Source organism: Apus apus, chromosome 4 (genome assembly GCF_020740795.1).
Source record: "Apus apus isolate bApuApu2 chromosome 4, bApuApu2.pri.cur, whole genome shotgun sequence".
Lineage (NCBI taxonomy): Eukaryota > Metazoa > Chordata > Aves > Apodiformes > Apodidae > Apus > Apus apus.
This window is the reverse complement of record NC_067285.1, coordinates 38,302,937-38,330,232: the sequence shown is the minus strand read 5'-3', so window position 1 is coordinate 38,330,232 and position 27,296 is coordinate 38,302,937. Positions and strand designations below refer to the sequence as shown.

At 44.8% G+C, this 27,296-nt stretch overlaps 2 protein-coding genes across 8 annotated transcripts in view; one reads left to right on the top strand and one right to left on the bottom strand.

Moving 5' to 3' along the window:
• SLC4A4 (solute carrier family 4 member 4) overlaps positions 1-27,296 on the top strand; it is a 204,985-nt gene that overhangs the window by 69,334 nt on the left and 108,355 nt on the right. For all 7 annotated transcript variants that reach the window (XM_051617728.1, XM_051617731.1, XM_051617729.1 and 4 more), the window contains one exon: positions 12,520-12,699. In XM_051617728.1, coding sequence (XP_051473688.1) covers positions 12,520-12,699 — 180 coding nt within the window. The remainder of the gene's footprint in view (positions 1-12,519; positions 12,700-27,296) is intronic.
• The window catches only part of GC (GC vitamin D binding protein), a 134,382-nt gene continuing 117,848 nt past the window's right edge, over positions 10,763-27,296 (bottom strand). Inside the window, exon 13 of the mRNA XM_051617749.1 lies at positions 10,763-10,773. The gene's annotated coding sequence lies outside the window, so the exon portion shown is untranslated. The remainder of the gene's footprint in view (positions 10,774-27,296) is intronic.

Here is a 27,296-nt window from a genome sequence, read left to right as displayed (position 1 = left end):
TTGTTTTTTTTTGTTTGTTTGTTTGTTTTGGGGGGGCGTTGTTTGGTGTTTTGTTTTTTGTTTCATTTTTTTAAAATAGACTGGTGAAGGTTGGAAGGGATCTTAAAGATCATCAGGAGCCAACCTCCCTGCTATGGGCAGGGACACCTCTCACTAGACCAGAATGCACAAAGCCTCATCCATAGCAGAGCTGCTCCAGCCCTTTGATCATCTTCATGGCCCTTCTCTGGACTCTCTCCAACAGCTCCATGTCTCTCCTGTGCTGAGGGCTCCAGAGCTGGACACAGCACTCCAGGTGGGGTCTCACCAGAGCAGAGCTGAGGGGCAGAATCCCCTCCCTGGCCCTGCTGGGCACACTTCTTTTGATGCAGCCCAGGACACAATTGCTCCTCTGGGCTCCAGCGCTCACTGACAGCTCCTGTCGAACTTCTCATCTCCTCCCATCCCCAAGTCCTTTTCCTCAGGGCTGCTCTCCAGCCGTTCTTCCCCCAGCCTGTATTTCTTTTGCCTGGGATTTTGCCAACTCAGGTGCAGGACCTTGCACTGGACCTTGTTGAGCTTCATGAGGTTGGTATTGGCCCACCTCTCCAGCCTGTCAAGGTCCCTCTGGATGGCATCCCTTCCCGCTAGGGTGTCAACCACACCACACAACTTGGTTTTGTCAGCAAACTTCCTGAGGAGACACTAAATCCCACTGTCCATGTCTCCAGCAACGATGTTGAACAGCACTGGTCCCAATACTGACTCCTGAGGAATGCCACTGGTCACTTCTCTCCACTTGGACACTGAACCATTGACCGCCACTCTCTGGGTGTGGCCATCCAGCCTGTTACTGGTCCACTGAGTGTTCTATCTGTCAAATCCATGTCTTGTCAGTTTGCAGACCAGGATGTCATGTGGGACAGTGTCAAACACCTTGCACAAATCCAGGTAGATGGCATCAGTTGCTGTGCCACTACCCACCATCTCTGTAGCCTTGTCATAGGAGGCCACTAAATTGGTCAGACATGATTTGGCTTTACTGAAGCCATGTTGGCTGTCACCAGTCACCTCCTTATTTTCCATGTGTCTTAGCAGATTTTCCAGGAGGATCTGTTCCATGACCTGGCCAGGCACAGAGGTAAGACTGACAGGCCTGTAGTTCCCCGGGTCTTCCTTTTTCCTCTTTTTAAAAATAGGGGCTGTGTTCCCTTTGCTCCAACTGGCAGAAACCTCCCCAGACCACCATGTCCTCTCACCTGTGATGGACAGAGGATCAGCAACTGCATCCACCAGCTCCGTCAGGACCTGTGGGTGGACCCCATCAGGTCACACAGACTTGTGCACCTTCAGGTTCTTTAGATGGGCACAAACCTGTTCTTCTGCAGTGGGAGGTGCTTCATTCTCGCAGTCCCTGTGTTCACCTGCTGTGGCCTTTGTGATGAGGCTGGAGCACTTGCCAGAGTGTGTGTGTATCATTTAAGTCAATAGTGCAAATGCTCTGAGGTCTGTAAAATGTGAATCACTCATGAAGTGGTTTGTTCAGAAGTGTTTCTCATTAAGATAATATCACTTTATGAGTAATTTGTTAGCTTGATCCTAGTAAATCTATGAGGGTGCTTATTATGGGCAATTTCCAGGAGGTGCTTCTGTGCCCCATTATTCCATGGGGTATTGCTCTGGTCATTTCATCTGGTGTCAGGGATCAGCAGTAGCTATTAAGTTGCTGGGTTGTGTGAGAAGGTGTTGATGCCCGCCTACTCTGAGCTCTGTGAGAAAATCTGCAATCCAAGTTCAGGTGGTGATAAACTGCCTTTACATAAGGGAAAGATAGGTTGGCTGTGAATGCAGGAGAAATCAAGAAAATGTTGTAAGAACAGCTGAGTCAATATATGATGTGCTTTGCCCCTTGTGAAGGAAAGGTGTTTTCCTTTAGGCTATGAAGAGTTTTGCACTGACACATGCTGTGAGAACAAGGTACGTGGCAGTGCAGGAAGGTGTTTCCATACTGCTCTGACAGTGACTGGCTTTTTTCCATCTCTGATGAGTTTAGAAACGATTGCCAACTCTCTGATCTGGCAGTGAAACTGACTTGCTGAGGGCCGTGCTAATTAGAAAGGTGGCCCTCGCAGGGCATCTCACAGCCTTTGATGGGAGTAACTTCTGAGTGGATGTTTTCATTTACTGGGAACATCCTGAAGCTGCTCCCTAAGGGGAGAGGGCAGGTTCTTGGACAGTGCAGAGCAGTCCAGCCCAGGGGGCACGGGCCTCCCTTGTCTCTTTGTGCTCATGGTAATGACCGTGCAAAGGTCACACTTAAGGTCCTCTCTTCTTTTGTGCTTCAGTTTCTGTAGGTGCTGCCCAGCATCAGTGAGCATGCATGCTGGTGGTGTATCTGTGCACAGTTAGATGATGGTTTGTTTCTCTCCTGGGACCTTTCAGTTAGGATTCAACTCTAGTCTTCTTTGACTGTCTTCTCCCACCCATTGCATGTACCTCCCTCTGCCCAACAGCATTTTAAAGGTTCAAGAATACTGGATATGGCAGATCAGGGTGGAGACCAATACAGCCTTTGCTTAGGCTTTAGATGCCAGCCCTAGGTTTGCTGATTCCTGAATTTTTCTGAGACATTTACAATTAAAAGGTAAACCAGAATGTATTGGGAAGCCCACTGATGGCTGTAAAATGTGCAGTGCCAGTGTTTGCTCCATCTGGCTGTAATTAGCAAACTCTCTCATGGTTTTTGCCCATATGTTGAATGGGAATGTTTTTAATAGATGTACTCCATGCCATAAATCAAGGCAGAGAGAAGTGAAGGTAAAAGACAGAACCCACTTGGCAAATGGATAGATCCTGAGGCAGAAAGTGGAAGTCACCTGACCCCTTGTCAGGGTTGGGTTCCTTCAAGCTTGGCCATGTCCAACAGTCACAGCCTTCATGTAGCTGGGGAACAGAGGAGTGAGTGTCCTTCCTGCCCAGAACTGATGGAGCTGGGCTTGATCTGGAAACTGCTGCCAGGGCTGTTTCTGTTTCTTGTTGGGATCAGTGCAGTCTGCGCTGTAGTTGGGTCATCGTCCCAGCCTTTGTGAAGGTCTGTTCCTTCCTTTCCTTTGGATGATGTTCCTAGCCTGGTTGCACAATGTTGGGAGAACTTCCTCAGCAGTGAAAAGAGGCTGAGAAGGGACATAGGAAACTGAGGCACTTCCTTGGAGGAAGCCTTGTGCTGCTGGAGACCTCTGTGTGAGCATGGCTCCTGCCGGTGAGCACCATGTTGTTTGCTTTCCTTCTTGATGTCCTGCTGGCAGCAGCTGGGCCTTCAAGCAGTCCTGGCTCCGGCGTTAGTCTGCCTTTCATAAAACATGCTGGGGCCTCCATCTGTTCAGTGATAACTGCAGCCTTGGAATCAAGGTTCACTTGCAGCAGGGCTGCTTTTCTTAGCTTGTGATGTGACACTGCAGAGTTGGGCAGTTACAAGGACTTCCCAGGAGCTGCCTGGCACTTTGCAAAGCCAAGGAAACAAGGTGGTGGTTTAGGTGCATCTCTGCCTGGCACGTTGCAGCTCTAGATCTTGGTTCCATTGCTAACCTGTGCCCAGCCTTTGCAGTTCATTCTTCAGGCTTTGGACAGCATGCTGCTCCACACAGTCCTTGATGATTAGGAGTTCACACTCTGAAAGGACCATGGTGCGTGCTTCAGAGTTTAGAGTGCAGATTTCAGCAGCCTTCCCGTGGCGTGTGCACAAGCAGTAGAGAGCAGCCAACCTCTGGTACCTAGAAAGCCATTTGAGGTTCTTTCTCTGAGTTGGGGGCAGCACCTGGATGCCTTAGTCATATCAGAGCTCATACTTATATTGGAAGGTTATCTAAAACCTACCTGCATCCATGGACTTGACAGTGCCAAGTACAGCTTGGTATTTTTTTAGTCAGCCTTGGTAATTAATAAGATGAAAATATGGAAAATGGGGCCAAGATTTTCAGCCACGATGGGCTATTTTTTTTTATCATTGACATTTTGAAAGGGGACAAAATTTTAAAGGAATGGTGGTTGGTGCTCAAGGCAGATGGCAGAAAATCCAAAGGAACCAGGGTTCCAAAAAGCTCAGCCTAAAACTGAAATCATCACTCCTCTCCTCTGCCCTGTTCCTCAGAGCTGTGCTTTTTTCAGGTCTTCCTTTTCTTTCTGTGGAATCCAAGCAGTACTGGCCAGATTAGATCAGATCACAGCAGGACAGGTTTGGTGGCTTCTGTAACCTCTCACAGCTCCAAAGAAGAGAGGAAGAAAAGCAGCTTATGGAGTTGTGGGTAAGAGTCTCGCAATGTCTTACATAAAGCTCAGTGAGAATACCCCAAACACGTTTATTGTTCTGTCTAAACAATGTCTACCTGTTGATTTCTTGCCAGCTTCCTTACATTTTCTTGTCATCAACATGTCTCTCCTGGGCTTCATATTCTGATCATTTCCTAGCAATTCCTAGCATAGTTTTTGGTGACTGACTTGGTCTGTTCCTTTTAAACAAATAGGGTTTGTAGGATCTTGAAGAAGTCAAATTAAAACATTATTTCATTTTTTTGTTTTGTTTTCTTTTCCTGTATACATATTCTTGACTTAAGATGAGACCTGTCTTTTAGAGCCATCCTGTTCTTCAAGGCACAGTGTTAGCTTACCTTTTAAACATGTTTCACTGGAGCAGCCTCTGGATCTTGTTAGGAATCTGGCAGTTCAAGTCTAGGTCAGGAATGGGCAGTGAGCGAGCGCAGGTTTAAAACGGAGAAGTGCAAGCTGCAGACAGAGGGCTAGGAAGACTTCTGATTAACTATGATGTTGTTACGTGAGAACCTTTAAATGACTGCTGAGGTGACTTTATATAAAGATTAAACTGACCTTCTGAAGATACTGAAGTTCTAGAAGCCTGATGTGATAAAAGAAGAAAAATAATCTCCCATTTCCATGCTGTCTTTCCCTTACATGGCTCAGTGCCCTGCCCCTTGTAGTGATTTTAGTAAAGGTGATTTTACTGTTTTTTTTAAACTGTGTATGGAAATACCAAGTCCAGTAATACAGATACGTAAAGTGATTTTTGCACAAGCTTGGCTAAGTAACTGCATCTTCATTGTTGATATAGGGTCCTGTATTCAGTGCTTTCATCCTAGCTATGAATTCAACGTTCTTTTGGCAGAGCTGGCAGAATATATCAGAGCCCTGTTGCTTCTCATCTTCTCCCTTCCTGTTTCATCTGTCAGTTGCATGGTAGCTTGGGGTTTGTCTCTCTTGTAGCCTCTGTTGTCTCTTTTGATTTTACTGCATCTCGCTCATTGCAGATTGTTCTCCTGATGGCTTTTGTTAGGTGTGAACCCTCTACTCAGCTTCATGGTTGTCCTTTTCCAAGTACTTGGTCCCATCACCTGATGGGTTCACACTGGCCCTTTTCTTTAGCCAACTGCCACATACCGTAGTTTATTGCTTACTAGTACTGTTTTTGAAGCCCTCACACCTGAAGGACGTTCTGAGCTCAGTTTTTTTCAGCTACCTGGCTGCAGACTTGTGCTACCTTATTCCAGTCTTCTCTGTACAGGCAAGATTTCTTCTGCTTCTGCCCACCAGTCTCTTACCCAGCATCCTTTGTCCAACCCCAGGTATCCACCTGCTGTCACTAATCCTGTGACAGTCTGCGCTCAAGTCCCTCAAAAGACCTTGGGTTCCCTTCATGGGAGCCTCTTGCAGACAGGTGATTTTGTGCCTGGGCAACCATGCCACCACTGGAAGACATACTTGCATGTTTCTGCACTAATAAAATAATTCTGGGACACAAAGAGCCAAGTCTGTTCCGGCTGTGTGGGCTGTCCCCTCTTTGGAGGGAAATGTGTCTTTTCTCTCGTTCTGCTGCTTGATGGAGCTACTTTGCTGTGGGGAACAGGATGGATTTGGATCTGATTTATCTTCAACTGGTATGTTAGCTTATTTAGATTTCATCCAGATTTCAACAAAGTGCTCAGTGAATCTTGCTGCTGTTTATCCCATTGGTACAGAATCACAAAATCATTCTGGCTGGAAAAGACCTTTAAGATCATCTACTCACCTGGAAAATCAGTCTCTTGAATATCAGGATGTTCTGAAAACCCTGTGGGGTGGGCCTGGGAGTATTGCCTGAGTCAGCCCAAAAGAAGGGCTGGTTACGGTTTGATTTGGTTTTGTTTTCATTTGAGCTTCAGTGTCTGTGTTCATATGTGTTAAAGGCTATAACCCTTAACTGTTAGACACTACTGGGGAATCATTATGTTCCTTGTCTCTACTGCATGAACCAGCCATGTTGTAAATTCCCATTTCTCATTAGCCAGAATTTATATCTTCCTAAGGTAGCACTGAAAATATTCCCCAATTTAATTGTTTTTATGGCCTGTGTTTTTTTCATCTATGTGGAAATGAATGTTCTTTCTGATCAGTCCTGGGAAATTTTTAGGTGAACTCTAATGGCTGTGCAGGAGGGACTGGGAGAGTTGTTTCTGTTCCACTGGTGGGAAGAGTTCCCTGCAGGAGGAGGTTGTGCTGGCTGTGGGTCCCATCCCAGGAGGGACAGCCCGTGCCTCCCCCCCCAGCCAGCACCTGTCACCCCCTTAAAATCAGGTAGAGTTAAGGGCACTTGGCACGTGACGGTGTGGCCTTTTGTTCTTATTTCTTGAGCTGATTTGAAACTAAGCAGGGCTTAGTTTGGGACTTGCTTAGTGCTACTTTTAGTATCTCTCCTTTAAAATAGATCATCCCTCTGATTTATTTGTCCTTCTGGGCCATCAGTGTTCTGTGTCATTTATTTCCCTTTATTCTCACACAAAACAAGATGCATCCTTCTATCTCCCCACCCTGGGTTAGAAAAGCAGCTGCTAAAAGCTGCTGTAGCCTGGCTGCAATCCCAGTGGCCTGGTGGCTACTGCCATGGCTCGCCATGTGCTTGGCCCAACACTGACACCTTTGTCCTGGCCACGGAGGTGCCGTCTTCTGCTGATGAAGCACATGGCAGGCTGCCTCCCCTTCCCAGCTTGTGTGACTTGGGAGCTGCTGGGATGTGTTGGAAACCACATCAATAAGTAAAGCTTCCCCACCCCGAGGGTGTATTGTGATCTGGTTCCATCCAGGTAGCAGACTGATAGCAAGGCTAGGGAAACACCAAGCCCTTTGGGTGGCTTGAAATCACAGAATCACCAAGGCTGGAAAAGACCTTTGAGATCATCAGGTCCAGTCTATGACCAACACCACCACATCAGCCAGACCAGGGCACTAAGTGCCACATCCAGCCTTTCCCTGAACATATCCAGGGACAGTGCCTCCACCGCTTTCCTGGGAAGTCCATTCCAGTGTCTAATCACCCTCTCCATGAGGAAGTGCTTCCTGATATCAAACCTAAACCTCCCCTGGAGCAGCTTGAGGCCATACCCTCTTGTCTTGTTGCTGGTTGCCTGGAAAAAGTGCCCGATCCCACCTGACCACAACCTCCCTTCAGGTAGTTGAAGAGAGTGAGAAGGTCCCCCCTGAGTCTGCTCTTCTCCAGGCTAAACAACCCCAGCTCCTTCAGCCCATCCCTTTAAGACTTTCCCTCTAGTCCTGTCACCAGCCTCATTGCTCTCCTCTGGACCTGCTACAATATCCTTCTTGAATCTCTGTCCCAGTCTTCTCTGAGAGCTTGGGTACACACATGGGAGGCATGAGTGGCCAGAGCTTGTGGAGAAGAGATTGGCTGTGTAGACATGCCAGTTGTAACCACATGAGCCTGTCCAAGCCTGATCGGGTTTAACGTGACTCTCCCGCTTCTTGGAAGGGAGCCTTGAAAGTAAAAACCAGGGGCAAGTGAAAATTGCTAATGCTCAGTTCATCTTCATTGCTTTAGAAACTTTTAATGTTAAGTTTTGATCGTGTTTCCTTCTAAGGTGCCAGTCTGAGATTCTTTATGGGCTAGCCTGACCAGGCTCTAAGTCTGAGTGACCCTGGTCATGTGGAAAGGATTCCTTCTCAGATATTATGCACCAGGCAGACTTCATCCTTTGATCCTGTAACTTTTGGCTCCTTTCTCCATGTGGCCAAGTTTTTGTTTTTGCTAAGCAAAAGCCATTGCACTGTCACCATTTTCTGACAAGATTTAATGCATAGAAATGGAGAGGATCCTGAAGTGATTCCTTTCTGCTTGTTCATTTGGCTGGTTGTGCCTGGAATTAAATAGTATTTCAGTCGTAGGCAGTGTGAGGTTCAAAGTCTGCAGTTGCTCCTGCACTAAGATTGCAGAAAGGTGTAGACACAGCTCAGTGTCCAAAAGAATGCAGAGATCTCAGGCACAAGAAGTATCACCACACTTAGATTATCTAACCATATCTGCTGATTTGCCTTTTAATTTCTCATGCTCAGGCTACGATTCCAGTTTGCATTTCCTGTAGCACACATTTTTGGGTGCGCTATGTTTGGGTTCCTACCATGGGCGCTGGTCATGTATGACTTGTGTGTGTGTGCTGAAATATACAGTACAAAAAGCTTTGCAGAAACACTCGTGTTGCAGGATGAAGCTCCCCAGAACCATTTGAATTCAAACTTTGGAGAAACTGGAGCTCTACAACTCTTCACAGATGTGTCACTCATCAGGTCTATTCTGTATGATTCTTCTGGGAGGAACTGGTTTCCTTCCAAGGACATGGTTGGGTTGCCCTTTTAAGGCAAGTGTGGTTCCAGAACTACTTTGGGAAGCAACACTTGAACTATGGATTTCTCTTTATGTAGATACTTTTTGTTGTTTGCCACCTATATTATAGCATTGATGGAGCCACATGTTTTGAACAATATAGATGGCTTGTGTTTCACAGGCCTTGGGGTGTCCAATTTGGGGCTGACACAATTGCAGAGAGCAATTCCCCTGCTCCCAGCACACTTCTCAGGCAGGCAGATCCCAAGGTGTCTCCATCACAGACATTTAACTGGATGCCCCTCTGCCAACACCAGGCTTGTCCTGGTTCTTTGGCATTGTGGCAGGGTGTCTGGAGCTGCTGACCCCTATGCATGCTGTCAGAAAGCTCTGGGCTCAGCATGAGAGCTGGTATGGCATGCAGGGCTTGAGACTCAGGCAGTTTCATTCCCAGGGTGTCAACAAGACCATGCTTGACCAGGATGGAGATGAGATGAACTGATACTCTTGCAGGCAGGGAAGGAATGCTGCGGTTTACAGAAGTTAAGATTGCTAATACACAAGTGGGTTTTCACCAGTAAAACTGACTCAGGGAGTCTCCTGGGCCCAAACTCTAAATCATGAGCTGCTATTCTTTACTAGCTCTTAATAAAGCAAAAGATGTGGTTTCAACCAATGTTTTTCCAGGGGAAAAATACCTCTCTGGTGATAACTACTACTTGCTCTCTTAATAATCAGATGAAAAGATTTTGCTCTGAATTTGGTGCACAGTGAAGTTTCTCCTCAGGCAGAAGCAGCTAACTTCAAAAGTTTTAGCTACAGCAGGTGTAAGTTCAAGGAGGCCACAACTCACTGCTGTCCTTTAGAATAGACACAGTGCCACTTTGACCCACAGGTCTTGCCATGCATCTTCCCTTCAGGATTTTAGTGTTGTGAAATACATGCCTCTGGTCAGGCATAACAGCTCTAAAAATTAATGAGGTACACACACAGAGGCTAATAATTTTCCCACAGCAGAGCCAGGGGAGTAGCCTCAGAAAAGGCTGGGAATGCAGTAGGGGCCACAGAAGGAACCCAGCAGTTAGCCTGTGTTGGGTGTAAAGGGAAAGTTAGGCCTGAGCAGGACCCAGATTACCCGGAGAAGTTGAGCACTGGGTTCTGTGCTTCCCATCCTCCACTAACCCCTGCAAGAGAACAGTGTGGTGCATGTATGTCACATTAAATTTATCAGGCATTACCATTTGTAACCAGTGGTTCTCATGGGAAAGGCTCTGTTACCCCGGTGAGTAGGAAATGTCTCAAAAACCCAGGGCATTAAGAGTACGTGTCAGTTGTTTCCTTCCAGGCGCTTTGGGAAGGGAGCCTAGAAGTTTATCTCAGCATTTGCAGCAATGTAAACAGATGCCAAGCACTTCAAGTATGCAGAAAAGGAAAATGTCTTGCTTGGCCTCCCTGAACATGCTGGGAGGCAGGGGAAAGACAAAAAGCAAACATGAAGGAAGTCTCTCCCTTGCAGAAAAGGGAAAGGCAGCTAAGTAATGCAGGTGTTTGCCTGTGTAAATACAATTTAGTTTCATATTAGCAAAATCTGTAGGGTGTGCACATGGTCAAAAGATTAAAGATTGTCCAGTTCTGTTGGCAGCATGCTGAAGTATGAAGATGATTCAAATGCCAGCATTGCCCCATCCTTTTCCATCTGGCTCTTGGATGCAGACTTGGCTGTGAGAATCCCTTGGGATCGGCTACCACTACCCTGTCTGTCCTGGGGCCTCCCCCACCTGACACCTCCTGCTTGTGCACCGATAAGATTTCCCCTTCTCTGTCCCTGTGCCATCTGCCATGTTAAAGCTGATGTTTCCAGTGGCTGGAATAGCTTTCCTAGTTTTCCCTGACATGCTAGAGCTAAACCCTATCTCCAGGTGTGGATCTGTGGGGTCTTGCTGCAGATGTCTCCAGTGTGGGCGTTGCAGCTCTGGCCATTCCCTCTGCAGGGCCAGCCTGTTTCTGAAAGGTTGCAGAGCTGGCGCTCTGGGCTGCAGGCAGCAGATGTAGATGCCTCTTCTTCTGTCACTGTGGTGCTGCCTGGTTTTGGACCTTGCACGACCCTGGATTTCTGTTTCTTTTTTTGTCCTGCTTCCTGAGATGACAACTTACTAGTGCCTGCACAGCTGTGGGCCTCGGCAGTGGCAGGACATGCACATGTGATGGTGAACTTTTAAGAATGCAGATTTAAGAATCCTTTTTCAGATGATATTTTATACTTAAGTAGCTCAACAGCAGCATGCAGTGAACATTTTTACCTTCTCCTCTGTGTTTACTTTTCAAAGGAGCTACTGCTGGAGCTCTGTATACCTCATGAGTCCTGTTGTATGAAAATTCACAAAGGTGAGGGATTCTTCAGACTTTGCAGTTGGCCTCAAGAGTGTGTAGAATTTGGAATGGCAAATGCAGATTGGATTTCAGTTTGTTATGGAAATTGGGAGCTTTGTGCCTGAATTTTCAGTTGTTCAGTCTCTAAGATGAACTTTCTCAAAACAAGGAGTTGGAGATGCATGTCTAGCAGCGAACTGCTGGCTGCAGGCTCTGGCTTTCCTCTTTTGCTGGCATTTCCAGAGCAGCCTCTTGTGTCTTGTCAATAGATATTTCACCTGGAACCTTGTACACAGAAGCACCTCTGGCTTTGGAGTCTGTCACCCTTGTCGGGTGCCCACCTGTTTGGTAGCGGTTGCTGTGGTGTCAAGAGCAAAGTGGTTTAACACCATGCAAGGCCTCAGTGTGCACTAAGAACAGTGGGAGGTGAGGGAACCGAGATGGTGGCTCCGCAGAAGGACAGCTCTGCAAACAGACTGTGGTGAGCAGGAGTAAATGACTGTGCCTGCTGATGAATGCATTTGTTCTTACTTGTGTTTGTGGCTCATTCACTCAGATAAATGTACTTTAGTCAGTAATAGAATGGGTCTGTTTATCCCAACCTCTCTGCTTGGCTGCAATGGCACAGGAATGGGGAAACCAAATTTGGTCAAAAGTGTACAGTGCAGCTGTCATTTATCAAGAGTTACATCTGAAGGAGCTCTTTGTAAAGATTACAGGAAGATGTCTGAATTATCTGGGCACAGAAAATTACACGGAAATACTTCTATAAGCACAGGGAAAGATTATTTATCCCAGCTTGGTATAAGGTGCAGAAAATAAAACATTTTCATCAAATTTACCAAAAAGACATAACAATTGGCCAGTGTAGTTTCAGTGCTTCAGTTTGAAATGAAGTCTCTATGAAAAGGAAAATACATACTTTTTTTATTCCTTCGTTTTTATTTTGGAAAGTGTCAAGCACTTTAAAGTTTACAGTAACTTACCCTAGTGATCTTCTTCATCTGCTTTGTTATAATAATACCCTCATGGTACTTTGACACTTGGTAATCAATGGGCTACACTGTCAAGTGGTGTAAATTTTGTTGCTCTAAGTTCCTCATTTAGGCTGGATCCGTTTGCACAAGGTACGTGTTAAGTCCAGGCAATGTATTTGGTAAAATAAATGGAAAAATTAATGTAAAATGTTTTTGTAGGGCACTGTATTCAATATTGCAAAATTAATATGGTGGCCTTTTGTGGTTGTTATTATTTTTAAATGAGTCACAAGGACAGAATAATTATTAGAGGGTCTGCACTGGCATGCAGTCACTCTCGGAGATGATTGTACAAAAAATACTCTTCCGAATGGTAGCAAAAGAGCTCCTAGCTCACGTTTGGAGACAAGAAGCACAGTACTAGTTCATGTCAGACCAGGTTGCTATTGGAAAGAAATGCAGCATGGACTGTACTGGCTGGTGATGCACAAACTCTAGGCAGTTGAAATTAATATTTGCTGTGCTTGTGTTCCCCAGGTCATCACACCATCTACATTGGGGTCCATGTGCCAAAGAGCTATAGGAGAAGGAGGCGTCACAGAAGAAGACCTGGGCACAAAGAAAAGAAAGAAAAGGAGAAAATCTCTGAGAACTACTCCGACAAATCAGATGTAGAAAACGCTGATGAGACAAGCAGCAGCATCCTTAAACCACTCAGTAAGTGCTGGTGTCAGTTGTCCCTCACTGCAATGGTCTGTTGTCTAGTGATCTGCTCCTGATCTGATCATGGAAGGGGAAACTGGATCCCCCAAAACATTCATCTCGGGTTGCAGGGTCAAAATACTGTATCACCTAAGTTTGCTCCTGAGCCAATGCCAGCCAGAAACAGGCCAAATTTTAAAAAGCAATTTGACACCCTGTGTAAAGAGATAGCAAGGAAATGCAAAGGCTGAGTGAATGCCTAGGCAGATCTGTTGCAGCTTCTTCCCTGGCTCTCAGGACAGGCATCCTGTCTGCAGTTCAAGCACACCATGGTTTCAGCTAGAAATGGCCTCCTAGAAGCAGGTTGATGAGCAGCACCAAGACCACTGCTGTAGGCTGTCAGAAACATACCTGCTTGGGATTTGGCTTTGTTGTATCAGTAACTTGTGGTGCTAAGAAATCTTATCCCTTCAGTAGTTCACCAGTTTTAAGTTTTGCAAACCGAAGAAGGAAAAAATGTAGTATTATTGTATGTTTGAGTATCTCTAGGTGATGAATGTCTGAATTTTGATAGGCAGATGAGGTCTGATTTCAGTGCCCTAAACCTCCATTTGTACTGAAACTGATACCCAGAAGAGAGAGCTCTTTTTCTAGTGTCATCACTATGCAGCTCTTCCGTACCATCATGGGAGGTTTTCATTAAGTCCCATTCCTCATGTTTTCCTCTCTTTTGGCCACAGTCTTGTTCTGGGGGCTGGCTGCTTCAATAGGAGTGGAAGAGAGATGGTGACAGCCTGTGAAAAAGCAAACCTGCTAATACGGTTTGAATGTAGAACAGCCCACTGATACTGCTCAGATGATGGAGACTACATGGTTGGAGTTTCATTAAAGAACTTGTTTGTAAGTGGGAAGATGCTTCCTTGTGTGTGGGAGAAAGAGGAGCAAGCAGGGATCATGTGACTTGGTCTTTGATTGAAGAAATAGGTGAATTTTTAGTTTTCAAATTGTGGTGCTGGACAGTTACTGCATATAAAGCCATTACCATGGAATCAGATCAGTCATGTGTTTAGCTCAGAACCTGTTACTGTTGGTGGTGCAGATACTGCAAAGAACAGCAACTGGCAAGGAAGGCAAGCCCAAAGTCCACTTGCCCTTCCATACCTCTAGTTTTCTGTTTGTTCCAAGGAAGTTTTCTTGTCAATGCTCAGAAACCAGGAGTTGGTTTTACACTAAAAGGCAGAATTATCTGTCTTCAGGTACTCTAGATATTTGAAGTTTAGTTTTTACATTTGCATCTCTGTTGTTTTTTGGTATGCAGGTGACCAGATCTGTAGAAACTCCTTCTTAGCTTCTGGATGTATCAGTGTCTTTGGGGAGTAATTTCCATAGGCTAATTGTGCCCATGGTTAAAACCTATTTCTTCCACCAGGTTTCGATTTTCTGCCTTTCGTTTTGTTCATCATTGTTTTGTGTCACTTGAGAAAGAGTTAATGTTATTTTTTCCTCGATAGTTTCTACAGGTTAGTATATTTTTGTCTACACTGTATTTCCATGTAGAAAGGTGCAGACTTTTCATCACTCTCTATCTGAGAATTTTCTCATATTCTCTTCTACCCTGGCCTCTTTGCACTATGTATTTTTGGAGTGGGATCACTTAAATACCACACAGTATTCCAGATAAAGAATATTCCCATACAACAGCATTAATACTACATAGTTTGTAACTTCTTCTGCGTTGTTCATCAGCTCATATATTCAGATACTTCACCAGGCTCCTGCAAAGACTTGCTGCTTTGCACTGGTGGCCAGATCTTTTTACGAGCTGGCACAGTTAATTTAGAACACTGTAAAGGATAGGAGTAGTTCAGATTACTGTATTGAATTTCCAAACATTGAATTACATGTTGCCTCATATCCCCAGGTGTTTTTTTTTTTGCCTTCTGAAACTTTTGTATTTCATAGCTGACCTGAATGATTTGTGTCCTACACTTTTTTTTCGCTTGCTAAGGAGCCTTTCTTCTCTAGTTTTGTGCATGTAGTAATGCCTGGCTTCCTTCAGAAATTTCTGCTCTTCGCTTGTCACTCTCCTTCATTTCTAAGTGTCTCTTTATTTCCATTTAATTTTCTATCTTTTAGGTTCTTGCCAATCTGAGGTAGTTGTTGGATAGTCAGACTGTTCCAGCTTTAGATGTCTCCTGCTGGAACTTTGAGGAAGGCTTTTTGAGGGTCTGAATGGCTTACGTGCTGTGTTCACTCTGAGTCATGGCAAGTGTGTCTGAGAAAAGGGCAGTTGTCTTCAGATAAAGCTTACCAGCTTAGTCTGATATTCATTACTGGCAATCATGGCAGGAACTGTCAGTTATAACCTTATTTTTTAAAAATCTTCCTCTGTTAATAATGAATGAATGAGGAATATGTGGCTTAAATTCAGTTTCAAAAGAAGAATAATATTAGAAACAAAGAACTGGGGAATTTTGAACAGCAATTTTAATGGAGTTGGGAGAAAGCTGAAATGAAATACTTCACAGGTATTTGAGACAGCATCAGAAGCTGAAATATCTGTTAGGGCTGTGTGGTTTAGCACAGAGGGACAGGATGAAGGTGTTTGACCTGGAATAGGATTGCCTGTTGTTCCATGGCTGCATTGTGGCCAGGAAAGGAGAGCCTCTGGGATTTTGCTTTTCTTCTTTGAAGGGGGGAAAAAATAGCAGCTGAGCAAGATGTGAAATGCAGAGAGTGGAAACAAGCAGAGCAGAGTCTGACATGCTTGAGGTCATTTTGCAGGGATGATTACAAGGGGGTGGCTTCTGTCTGAGATAGGCTGGGTCTGCAGGGCCTTGCTGGATGTGTATGGGGGTAACACAGGGTTTCCAGGGCCTCAGAAGAGGAGATAAAAAAATAAGTGCTAAACACTAAGGGAAGAAGAAATCCTGAGCCTGCTGTGCCCTCTTTCACAGCTTTACCTTTCCTGTGATGAGACCCAAGAATAGAAGAGCGAGGGTGTTGCAGTTCCCAGGATTAAGGCTGCTGGAGCAGCTCTGTTAAGGACCTTTGCATAACACCACTTGGTGTGGTGGCTGAACGGCAGGGGAGGACTCTGCTTACCCTTCCAAACTCATGTCACGTTCATCCCTGCTTCAGGTACCCCTTGGGGACTGCAACTCCAGGGATGCTGGGTTGGGAATATCAAGTGTAGGACACTGCCTTCAGGACGCTTCAGAGGAGGTGATGTGTGCAAGTTTCATGACATATTACAATGAAAATGCTGTTTATGTAGCTGATGGTGAGAGGGAGGACTGAACCGGATGATATTTCAGTCCTTTCCTTAGAATTGGAAGGTTTTGGGTTTGTATATTCAGGTTATTAACTGTATTTTAAAACAAACAAAACTCACTTTTACATGAAGAAGCCCCAAACACCTTGAGGAAAGGTAGAATGCGTTACAGTCTCTGAGAATTTACAGAGCTCCTCTCTTTGTTCATTTTTTCATTTATTAACTTGGCCAAGCATTAGACACTGCCAGTTCAACTTCTTCATAATTGGTAGTTTATTTCATGTTTGAATGTGAGGACAAGCATACAAAGTTTGATTTGCAAAATCTGTAATATCATAGATATTAAATAGTTTCTAGAAGTTTAGGGAATAACTTGATGTCTCCATCATCTCAACAGGTTGAGAGAGTTGGGGTTGGTTGTTCAGCCTGGAGAAGAAGAGGCTCCAGGGAGACCTTGGAGGACCTTCCAGTACCTGAAGGGGCTCCAGGAAAGCTGGGAAGGGCTTTTCACCAGAGAGGGCAGTGATAGGACAAGGGGTGATGGTTTTAAACTGAAAGAGGGGAGATTTGGGGTAGACATCAGGAAGAAATTCTTCACCATGAGGGTAGGAAGGTGCTGGAATAGGTTGTCTGGGGAAGCAGTGGAAGCCCCATCCCTGGAGGTGTTCAAAGCCAGGCTGGATGAGGCTTGTGCAGCCTGGTCTAGTGGGAGGTGTCCCTGCTCGTAGCAGGGAGGTTGGATCCTGATGATCTCAAAAGTCCCTTTCTAACCTTCACCATTCTGAGAGTTGTGGGTTTGTTTGTTTGTTTGTTTGTTTTTTACTGAGTAGAAAGCTTCAGCCAGCAGTGATGCTTTACATCACTTCTATTTTGTGATCTATCCCCAGGGACCGTGTAGCCTAAACCCAGGGATGTTACCTCAAGATGATTGCTCAGCTTCTTTGATGAGAATTGCGCAGTCAGATTTTGACCAAATCTGGATTTGACTCACCAGGTCAGGCTGCTTGGCCCACAACAAATGCACCTGAAGAGACACGTCTGTGGGTGCAGGCAAGAGAGACAGCAGGTCCAGAAATGCAAACCTTCCCTAGAAACATTGTGTTCCTGTTCAAAACCAGTCTAGCTGCACTTCTATATGTGAGAAATTGGTGCAGTCTGGAAATATAACCTTTTTAAATTTTTTTTGATCTGTGTCTAGTTCAGTGAAACAAGCCAAACTATAGCAGTTTATAAACAACCTTCAGCTCTCCCATCTGGAGAGAGTCAGGGAAATTGAACATGTACAAATATGTTTTATTCTGAGTATATTATTTCTTGGGAAAGATGCCTGCTTTAAAACTCCAGACAGGATTTCTCAATTCTCTGATACACTGAGTAGGAGGTTTGAAGGCAACCTTCCCTCTGCAGAGCCCTTTCACTATATTCCAGGCCTGCAGGGCTGTCTCTCTGCTTGGAAAGAACCACTGGAGCTCCCAGCCTTACTCCCAGGCAGCACTGCTGACAGCAGAGCTGGCAGACTGTTACAAACCCATGTCCCAGGTGAAAGCTACCATCACCTTCTTCCTAACAGCACCTTCTTTCTAATAGCACCTCCTTTAACCAGCCTGGCCCTGGTTTCCACTTACAGCCAGTGAGTAGGAAATATTTTTTAGCAGTAGTTATTCTGCACCCTCCAGGAAGCTGGCATACAAATATTTTTTAGGTTAAAAAAAATTAAATTATTGCGTTACTAATAAATGAGCTTTAAATACCCTCTTCTCATCTGCCTAAAACGCGTGTAAGAGTTGGAAACCAGCTGAAGATAGATGCTGTCAGAAGGGTGCAGATGGGGAAGGAAAGCATATTGAGAAATGATGGGTAAAATGGGATTTTCACAGGGAAAGTTTGGTTACTTATCTCATTGCTAGTGGCTGCAGTATTGACCTGCTAGGATCGTGGGCACAGTCAGTTGGTCTCTGGTTAATGCACCCCACTTAATTGTGGGGTGAAGGAGAGACTGAGCTGGCCAGAAAAGAAAACTGCTGGTGGAAAGCCCCAGGAGGCTTGTCAGCTGGCATGGGTAGAGGTGTTGAGCCAGGTTCTGCCTCCTCACTTTGGCCAATTGCTTATCTCCTTCGGAAGCAGATGGTTGAATTTGCTCTTACTTGCAAGGAATGAGACAAGGGAGGAACAAGGAAGGCAGATACAAGTTTTGTCTTCAGGACAGGCTGTGATCTGAATCTGTTTCCCTCTTCCTCATTCTCTACTACAGACATGTGGAGATTTTCCCATGAGGAAGTGCATCTCTGCTTGGTTTGGGAATTGGTTTCTTCTCATTACCTGGTTGCCCTCCAAGGTAGCTTGGCTCACCTCCCTGGCTCAAACCCCATGAAATGGTGTCTGTTGGTAAGGCACTGTCGTAGCAGGTAGCATGCAGACACCATGTTGATGTACACAGCAGTAAGAGGTGCTCCATAAAGATGCTTGTGCAGAACTTGCTTGGGTTGTCTGTGGGCTGGCCCAGCCCTGTGCCCCTTAGATATGCAGCATGTGCAGAAGGTACACGTTAAGGAAGATCCAAATCTCTATTTTGAAACTCTGATGGCATGTTTAGAACAGAAGTGTTTGGAATATGGGGTCCAGACTTGGGCTGACTTGAGTGATTATTGTGTCACAGGAGACAGAAGTAGAAAAATGTATAATTCTTTGACAATGGAAGTTCTCATCTCTGTTCAGTTGATCTGTGCATGGCCTGTGGTTTCTGTTAATACATTAAAATTAATAACATAAATAACATTTTCAGGAATTAAACTTGAAGCATCACTTGCTTTTAATTTTTCTCATTTTAAAGAGTAAGGGTGAGAAGGTGTGGGCACGTGCCCTGAGTTCATGCCTCTTTCTTCTTTCATAGCCTCTTCCCACTTTCATTTTGAACACTGTTACATGGGAATAGGATAAAGAACTTGCTTGATGGGGTGCTAAGCTGCCTGCTGACACTACTCTCCAGTGGTAAACATGGAGTATTTTCTTCCTCATCCAAAGTACAGCACTTGACATGCATACGTGAACATCTTTGTACATGTAAATGCCCTGCCTTGAAGGACCAAGAGGGAGTCTTTGGGAGTTGCCTTTGCTGAAGGCCTTTATGATTAGATTTTTCCTTTAATGACATTTTCTTGCCATTGGCCAAGTATAAAGGCTTTATCCCACAAGTTGTGAGGTGTAGAGCCTTGCTGCAATACTCTATGGTTTACTGATTGCTTTTGTTAAAACCACCTGTAGGGCTGAAAAATGGTTGTTGCCAAAGTGAATGATTTGTCCAAACTCAGTGTAACACTTAAGAAAATGGAGGGGGAGGAAAGGAAATCCAGTGTTCCTGGGCATTCAGGGTGCTCTGCCCCATGCAGTGCTGGGTTTCAGTAGTGACTGTGAAACTTCTCTTTAGCAGTGGGTTTGGGAAGGATCTGCAGCCCAAAAGCAACAAGCAGTAATGAGGGGTTCACAACAGTAATAAACTGCATGTTGTCATAGAATTTCCTTAGTGCTTGCACCCATGAAGAGAGTAAAACCTGATTTTTGGCAGGCGTCAAAATGTTGAGAGGTGGGTAAGTGTTACTGCAGAATCTAAATTTTTGAAACCCTTAAAGGAGGGATAAGTAGTTGTGAACTGAGGCCATGTTTTATTTTACACTCTTTGCTGCAGCTGTTGGTTTTCTTTGCTGGTTGAAGGGTGTAAGTGTGATCCTGTTGACAGGACATAAAACCAGAAATGGGGGAAAGAGGTTGAAAATCTGGATCTGTCTGTTGGAGAGGCTTGTAGAGGAAATGTACAGCAAGTGAGAAGGAAGGGAATATGTTGTGCCATCAAAGGTTTATGAAGGTTTCCCGTTTGCTCAGAGAAATTCTGCATCCACCCACCAGCAGTAGTTCTTGAAGGTTTTACTAAGAAAAAAAATCCTCTTGTGCCCTCAGATGTGGGTTAGGAGGAGTGTTTTGCTGAAAGAGAAAACTTCTGCAGCAGAGTCATTTCATTAATGTCCTGTTTGAGGCTTGTGCTGTCATTCTGGATGGAGTGCATCTCTGCCAGTGGTGGTGAGGTTTGGTCTGGATGGATTAGATGTCCTCTGTAGGCAACTGCTGTAGCCATGGCCAGGCATCACCCCTCACTGCAGCTTCATAGGCACCTTTTAACAGTTCTGGTTTAAAATGCAGCCTTCTCTCAAGAGTAAGTTATGTGGAACATGAGGCTGGGAAACCTGGAACTGTAGAGAAACCTGCTTGCTTGAAGTGTTTTGAATATGTGTGCTAAGACTTTGCTGGTGAGTACTTTTAAGCCATGTTTGGGAGGATAGCTGACGTGGAGAGAGAACTCTATGTCAAATAGCTTATCAGATCCTGCAACACCAGTGGCACTGTTTTATTTTATTTGGGTTTTTTTGCAAACTGGTTAATCCCTGCTTGCCTTATTGAGATGCCTAGATGTTGTGGTGAGTAATCTTATAGTGTGAATTCATCACAGTGATATGTTTAAATGGAGGCTTTTTAATTTTTCATCCAAGTACAGTAGTTTGTCTGTCTCTTCTGGTTGCTGTGGGATACCCTGAACCTTGATGGCATTGGTATCCTTGATTTTCTTTACATAATGGTTTGCTTCTTGTATAACAAATATGTTTTTTATTCTTTTGGGTTCTTTTCAGGCCTTCTGGTAGGTCTGAGTGCCTAGATAAGAGAGCACCTCTAACTGGTGCTAGCCAGGTGTCCTCAGAGGCCAGTTTACTCTGATTTTTTGCTGTGTTTTTTCCCTCCCCAAAACGATCTTCATGAGAAAGGAAAGCCCACCATAGGGCTGAAATGCCCACTGATTCCTGTGTGCTCTTGCTTCTCCAAGTGCATCATCACATCCATCATTCCTGCTGCAATCTTTAAGACCTGAGCATGCATGCAGGTATTTTTTGGATCACTAACCATTCCATAGTGGCTGTTACAATCTGTTTACCTCACGCTTTACGTTTGTTGAGAACCATCATATTTTGATACATGTCTGCCCTTTTGCTCAGTATCAGGGCTTGTAAACAGTCTGCTTACACAAGGTCTGAAAAGATCCTGTGTTGTGGAGAACATTCCAGTTGATTTCCAGTGAGGAGTGGAAGTTGCTAGTCCAACTGTGGAACAGTCCATCCGTAATGAGATCAAATTAATTCAACAAGGATATTTAAACATCAGTTTAGGAAGGCTCAGGCTTGGTGTCTACCCTGAAAGTTCATTAAGCCAGCAGCTATAAATAGCAAGAGACAGCTACAGGATTGAAATAAATGTACCTACTTAGCTGAGCAGATGCAGCCCAGCCAGAGGATGTGCCAAGAGTCCTCTTTCTATTAGTGGCGTTGGATTTTTCAGCAATCCAGTTTCTTTCCTGGCTCTTCAAGACACGGGGAGGGATTTAAAAAAATATTTTAGTTTCAGCTCATCACAGTTAGAGCAATAGCAGGCCAGCACAAAAGCATTTTAAAAATGCCAGGTAGGATGGCAATATAGCTCGATTTTTAAATAGTAATAATTTATGTAGGGGAAGATGGTCAGGAAGACTATTCCATACATATAGGGGAATCTGTGGTGTGTTGGCCTTCAAGACCTGCCCCAGGCTGATGGGTTGGTCCAAGGTGTTGGAGGGAGCTGGAGCACGGCTTGCTGTACCCCTGCGATTCCCTGAGCCTCAAGGGTCCTGCACTTTGGTCACAACAACCCCATGCAAAGCTACAGGCTTGGGGATGAGTGGCTGGAAAGTTCTATGGTGGAGAAGGACCTGGGGGTGCTGGTTGACAGCTGGCTTAACATGGGCCAGCAGTGTGCCCAGGTGGCCAAGAAGGAGAGTGTCATCCTGACCTGCATCAGGAATAGTGTGGCCAGCAGGAGAAGGGAGGTGATTTTCCCCGTGTTGGGCACTGGTGAGGCTGCACCTCGAGTACTGTGTGCAGTTCTGGGCCCATCACTGCAAGAAGGATCTTGAGGTGCTGGAGCAGGTCCAGAGGAGCTAATAAGCTGGTGAAAGGTCTGAAGAATAAGCCCTATGAGGAGAGGCTGAGGGAACTGGCATTGTTTAGTTTGAAGAAGAGGATGCTGAGGGGAGACCTCATTGCTCTCTACAACTACCTGAAAGGAGATTGTAGGGAGGTAGGATTTGGGCTCTTCTCCCAAGTGAATAATGGCAGGATGAGAGGAAGTGGCCTGAAGCTGCACCAGGGGAGGTTTAGACTGGATATTAGAAAGATATTAGAAAGAGTTTCTTTACCCAAAGAGTGTCTGAACAGTGGAACAGGCTGCCCAGGGAGGTGGTGGAGTCATCATCCTTGGAAGTATTTAAAAGAAATGTAGATATAGTGCTTAGTGACATCATTTAAGCACTGAATGGGTGAATTAGGTTATGGTAGGGGGATTTAGGTTATGGTTGGACTTGATGACCTTCAGGATCCTTTCCCAAGCAGGGTGATTCTATGATTCTTAGGAGCAGCTGGAGGTCACGTGCAGCTGCAGTGCTGAGCACAGCAGTGGTTGCTGCTTCCCTTGCCTACATGCCCTCTGCAGGGCTGGGGGCCCATCAAGGTGTCTGAGTCAATGGGGAAGGGCATGGGAAGGTGCTGAGGGGCAGGAGGGCTGGGAAAGTGCAGGCAAGGAGGTCAGCAGTGCCAGCAGAGCCCGGAAGCGGCTCTGCTGCTGACACAGCCCTCCCGGCTGCTCTCGCCCTTCAAAGAGAGCTTGCATAATGCTGGGAGAGACCACAAATAACCTGGGCTGGACATCTAAGTACCTCAAGTAAAGCTGACTGTGTCCCAGCCCTGAATTTTTCCTTAGGGACCTTCTTCTGGTGGGTCAGGCTCCTGGGAGGCAGGGCCCCTCTCATCCCTGGCAGGTTGCCTCCTCCTGTGGTGAGAGGTCGCTCTGAGTGAGGCAAACCAACCTGGCATTGCCTTACATTTCAAAGTGGATATTCTGGGGTTTGTGGGTGGGTTCAGGGAAGACCCTGTGCCCTCAAAAAATGCAGAGGAAGAGTGAGGAGAAGCTACTTGAAGACTCAGTTGACTGTCAGATAGGAGGAATTGTCATTGTTGTGGAAGTGACAGAGAAGAGATGCACATAGAAGAGAGGTACCTCAAGCAGCAGCTAAACCCAACCTGGGAGATAGTCTGGATGGTATTTCTCTGGTTCCTGTGGCTCCATTCTAATTGCATATATTCCCAGCTCCCACCCAGGGACTTGGGTAGGGTGAAGGCCATCAGTGAAACAAGGTTGGGTCTAGATGTGACCTGTCATCCTAGGTAAAGGCTTTCTTTTTATTTCCTGGCGAGAGCACGGGGTTTTTCTCAGGCAGTTAATTAAAAAACTTGCTTTCTTTGCAGCACCTCTTGATTGAAGTGTTGGGTTGTTGTGTTTTGTTGTTTTTTTTTTCTTGACTTGTACAGACACTGATCACGTAAAGGCTCCTTATGAACAGTTAGGTTTGTTTAAAACACTGCATTTCCCTCATGTGTAACATCCACCTTATTTTTATGTTTTCCCCTTTCTTGCCTTCTGTATGTTTTCTAAAATAGTTCTTGAAGTGTGTTTTTAAAATCTCATTCTGACATAGTGCAAAATTCTGGCATCTTTGCCAAGCTAGTGAATTCCTTGCTTGTGACAGCTAGGAAAGTAGCTAAGTTTTTTTTTTTTTTTAATTCCCTAGCAAAGTCCAGATTTTGGGTGGGTCTGATAAAAGGTAGGGCTAAGCTGTTCCTCTCACAGTAGGTGTGTACTGAGACTCCCATGCACAACACCAGAAAGTGATTTTTTTCTTGGCCCTGCTGGTTGTTAAGCAAATACTCAGTGTGTCTGGATTAGTTCTTTTCCTGGCTGGAAAGGTATGGTAGTTGTGATTTTTCTTTAGGGTAATTTCTAAAGTTGTTTTTCAGAGTCAGGGTTGGAGAAAAGAAAGAGTTGTCCCTGAATAAATTATGTGCATGTTAGGGCTGATGAAATGCAGGGATCAGTTGGGTACTCATAGGAAGGACCTGTTTGGATGCATTAGAGCTCTGCCACCAGCTGCCTTGGCTGCCCTTGGCAATTCCTGAAAGCTGGTGTTGAAAGTCTTCAAAGGGACAGTTATGTCAGGGACCTTGTGTGAGTGAAAATAAATCTCATCCTAATGTAGCAGCATTTCACACCTTAACTTCTTTGGATGGCACGCTTCATAGACACAGTTTAGCATCTTGCCTTGGCAAGTCCTTTGCTTTGAGAAAGGCCCCTGTCTTCAAACTCCACTCCTGGAATTTTACATTCTCTCATCCCACCAGGTTTCCACTTGATACCAGGGTCTGAGGACAAGGGGCTGAAAACCAAGGGGAGGAAAGCCCCATGTCTTGGGCTTCCTCTTGTCCTGGACAAGCAGTAGGGGTGCTGAGGGCACTATGCAGGCTACTGTGAGCACAGTATCTGCACCAAGTTCTTTCCCTGATGGAACATCTCAGCTTGCTTCCTTCTTGCTTTCCCAATATCAATAACTTTGATTTTCGTTAGGATATTGATGACTGTTCAGCCCAGGCAACCAAAACCAGCTCTGTCTTTGCTTGACTCCTCAAAAGAAATCAGCAGCATGGACTGAAATCCCATGCTCAAGCTTCGCTTATTTCTTGCTGGTGTGTTGTGTTTCAGATAGGTGATGTCATTTGATGTTTCTGTTAGTCACCTTTTAACTGCATTGAGACTAGAAGTTGCTTCAAGGGCGTTTGCTGGCTTATGGAGGTTTATTGAAGTGACTTTAGACACTTTAGAAAGCATCTTGTATTTCTAGGATTTCAGTGTTCCTTTGGTGGGGATGCAGTCAGACTGGTGCTGAGAGGCCATTCCAGTTTGAAAGAGTTTTAAAAAAATCAGCATTGTAATGTGTCTGGGTGAAACCATCACAAGTGCCTGGGCCTGGAATAACATGAATATACAAAAGAGAATTTTCCACCCATGTAGAGGCCATGTTCAGATCTGAATTCTGCTTTCAGGGAGTTCTGGATGTGTCTGAAAGGAGCCGCCACGGCAGTGGAAGAAGGAGGGAATACATGAGATTATTTTCTTCTCAAGAGAAATGATAATGTGCTTTTGATGAGGATTATTTCTAGGAGCTGTGCATTTAAAGGCACAGTGTCATCTTTTCAGGTATTTTTTAAAAACTTGCCTCCACTGTTTTCATCATTAAAAAAACAAAACACAAAAATTGCTATGGTAGTATCACCCATATAGATGGTAGAGCTGGTGAGCAGTTCCACTGGTGTTATTGCCAACTTAAAGTGAAGAAAACCCATGACTCTGAAATTACAAAATTAGTTTGAATATTAAGTACAAATATAGAAGCAATATTGTTTCAGCGGGCCTTAATGGTTTTAACACCCTGACCTTGAGAGGGGAGTTAAAATGATAAACCCTATCTGGTTAAAATTGAATTAATTATTGCCAAGTTTGAGATATAAAAATAATAATTGAGCATTGTGATCTGGGCAGAACAGAGAAAACGACCTGGAAAAATGAAGTGATGAATCAGTCTCCAAACACCTCTGTTTTGTGGTAGGTATAAGTGATGAAAAGCATTTTCATTTATGATTTCATTTCGTTCATTATTAACTGCATGTTTGCTTGCAGCTTTACAGGGTAAGCCATTCTTGATTAAGAATGGTCTTGGCTGCTTTTTTCTTCACCAGGCAGTTTTTATTAGAAATCTCTCTTGGCCAAAGGTGTCCCACTTAGTCATGCTAAATGTAGAGAAAAATAATTCAGTAGCAGCTTAACATTGGGTTTGAAGCCACAGACTGTGTAGCTGTCTACTTTGTGGATTTAACTTCAACTTTGTCTTGAGACTTCTTCAGTTTTTAAGTACCAGAAAAAGTGCTTCTGGGAAGTTTTTATGAGGATATATTGCCACTTTGACACGGCACACTGTTCATGTTTTAGATAGATGAACAAAGAAGAGGCCAATTCCTTTCCCAGTAGAGGGGAAGACCTCCTTTAACTGGCAGCTCACTGTGCTAATCTTCCGTCTTGAACTGATAGCATGTGCCACTCTAATTAGCTAAGCCACCTTAATGCTTTGCCTAATGCTGTTCCCTGCATTCACGTGAAACTGCTAAGGGACAGAAAAGTCTAAGGAATTTACCATGTGGGGCGAAAAAGAAATCTCATTTAGAAGCATTTTGATTTCAAGTCAAAGATATTTCTGTAGCTGAGAAGGGCTGAATTGTGTAGGTGATAGTTGGTACTGTCAAGCTGCCTGTTTTGGATTAAACTCTCTGCAAATTCATGGGACAGTGTGGGAAAAACCCAGAGCTCTGGCTTTCTCTGTGTGTGTAAACAGGAGTTTGAAGCACTTCACAGCATAAGTGCTGAGCCTGGGAGCTATTCCAACATTTCCCTGGTGTTTTGGATACACCATTTCATACAGGGAGTGTTTCTGACTCAGGTTTTTTCAGCACAGCTTCGTTCATCTGAGGCTCAGCCTTACTGACCAACAGGCACAAGGCTCAGCAGCCGTGTCTCATCACTTCTGGGTATTGATCTTGCAGGTGTGTATGGTGTGGATATTGTTTGGAGTGGATTGCTGTTGCGTGGCAAGTACTGTACTGATTAACAGAGAAAAAACAGCTGTCATTGATATCTTTGCTAACTTGGTGGAGATGGTGTCTATTAGATGTTCTCTGCTATCACTGGTCAATGATTATCACCCCAGACAGAGATGTGACTGGCTGGAGTACGGGCTGAGGAGGCAAGTTACAAAGTCTCCACGTAGCTGGGTTTCCAAAGGGAGTTCTAATGGCTGTTGGAGCTGAACCTGAGATGGAGGGAGGCACAAGGCAGGGTCAGGATCTCTCACCACAGGGAATGTTGAAAATGGAGCTGTGAGCTGAAAAGACCTTGTTCCCTGGGACGACTGAAAATCATCACTTCATTCCGGGGAAGTTTTAATGCAGCTTCTGTGCAAAATCCTCTTGTGTAAATATAACCAACATCTGGATTTTATTCCCTAAACCTCCCTTTTTTTTGTTCTGATGACTCTTGTGAATTGCACTGAGCTCTTCCTGTTGGGACCATTTAAGATGTTAATCTTCAGTCGAGTTATTCTTGAAGCTGGCGTCCTTTTCTTCTGGTTTAGTTTGGTGGGTTTTTTGGTAGCGGAGGAAGGGCCACAGGAGTGTCTCCGGTAAGAAGCTGAGAAGCTCCTCCTGCTTCTAAAACCCAGCCAAAGATTCATTAGAGGGACAATAGATGCACCTCAGCGATTAACATACGAAATAACTGCTGTAACGCCTGAGCAGAGAGGCACTTGGGGAGAGAAGAGCTGTGCTGCAGG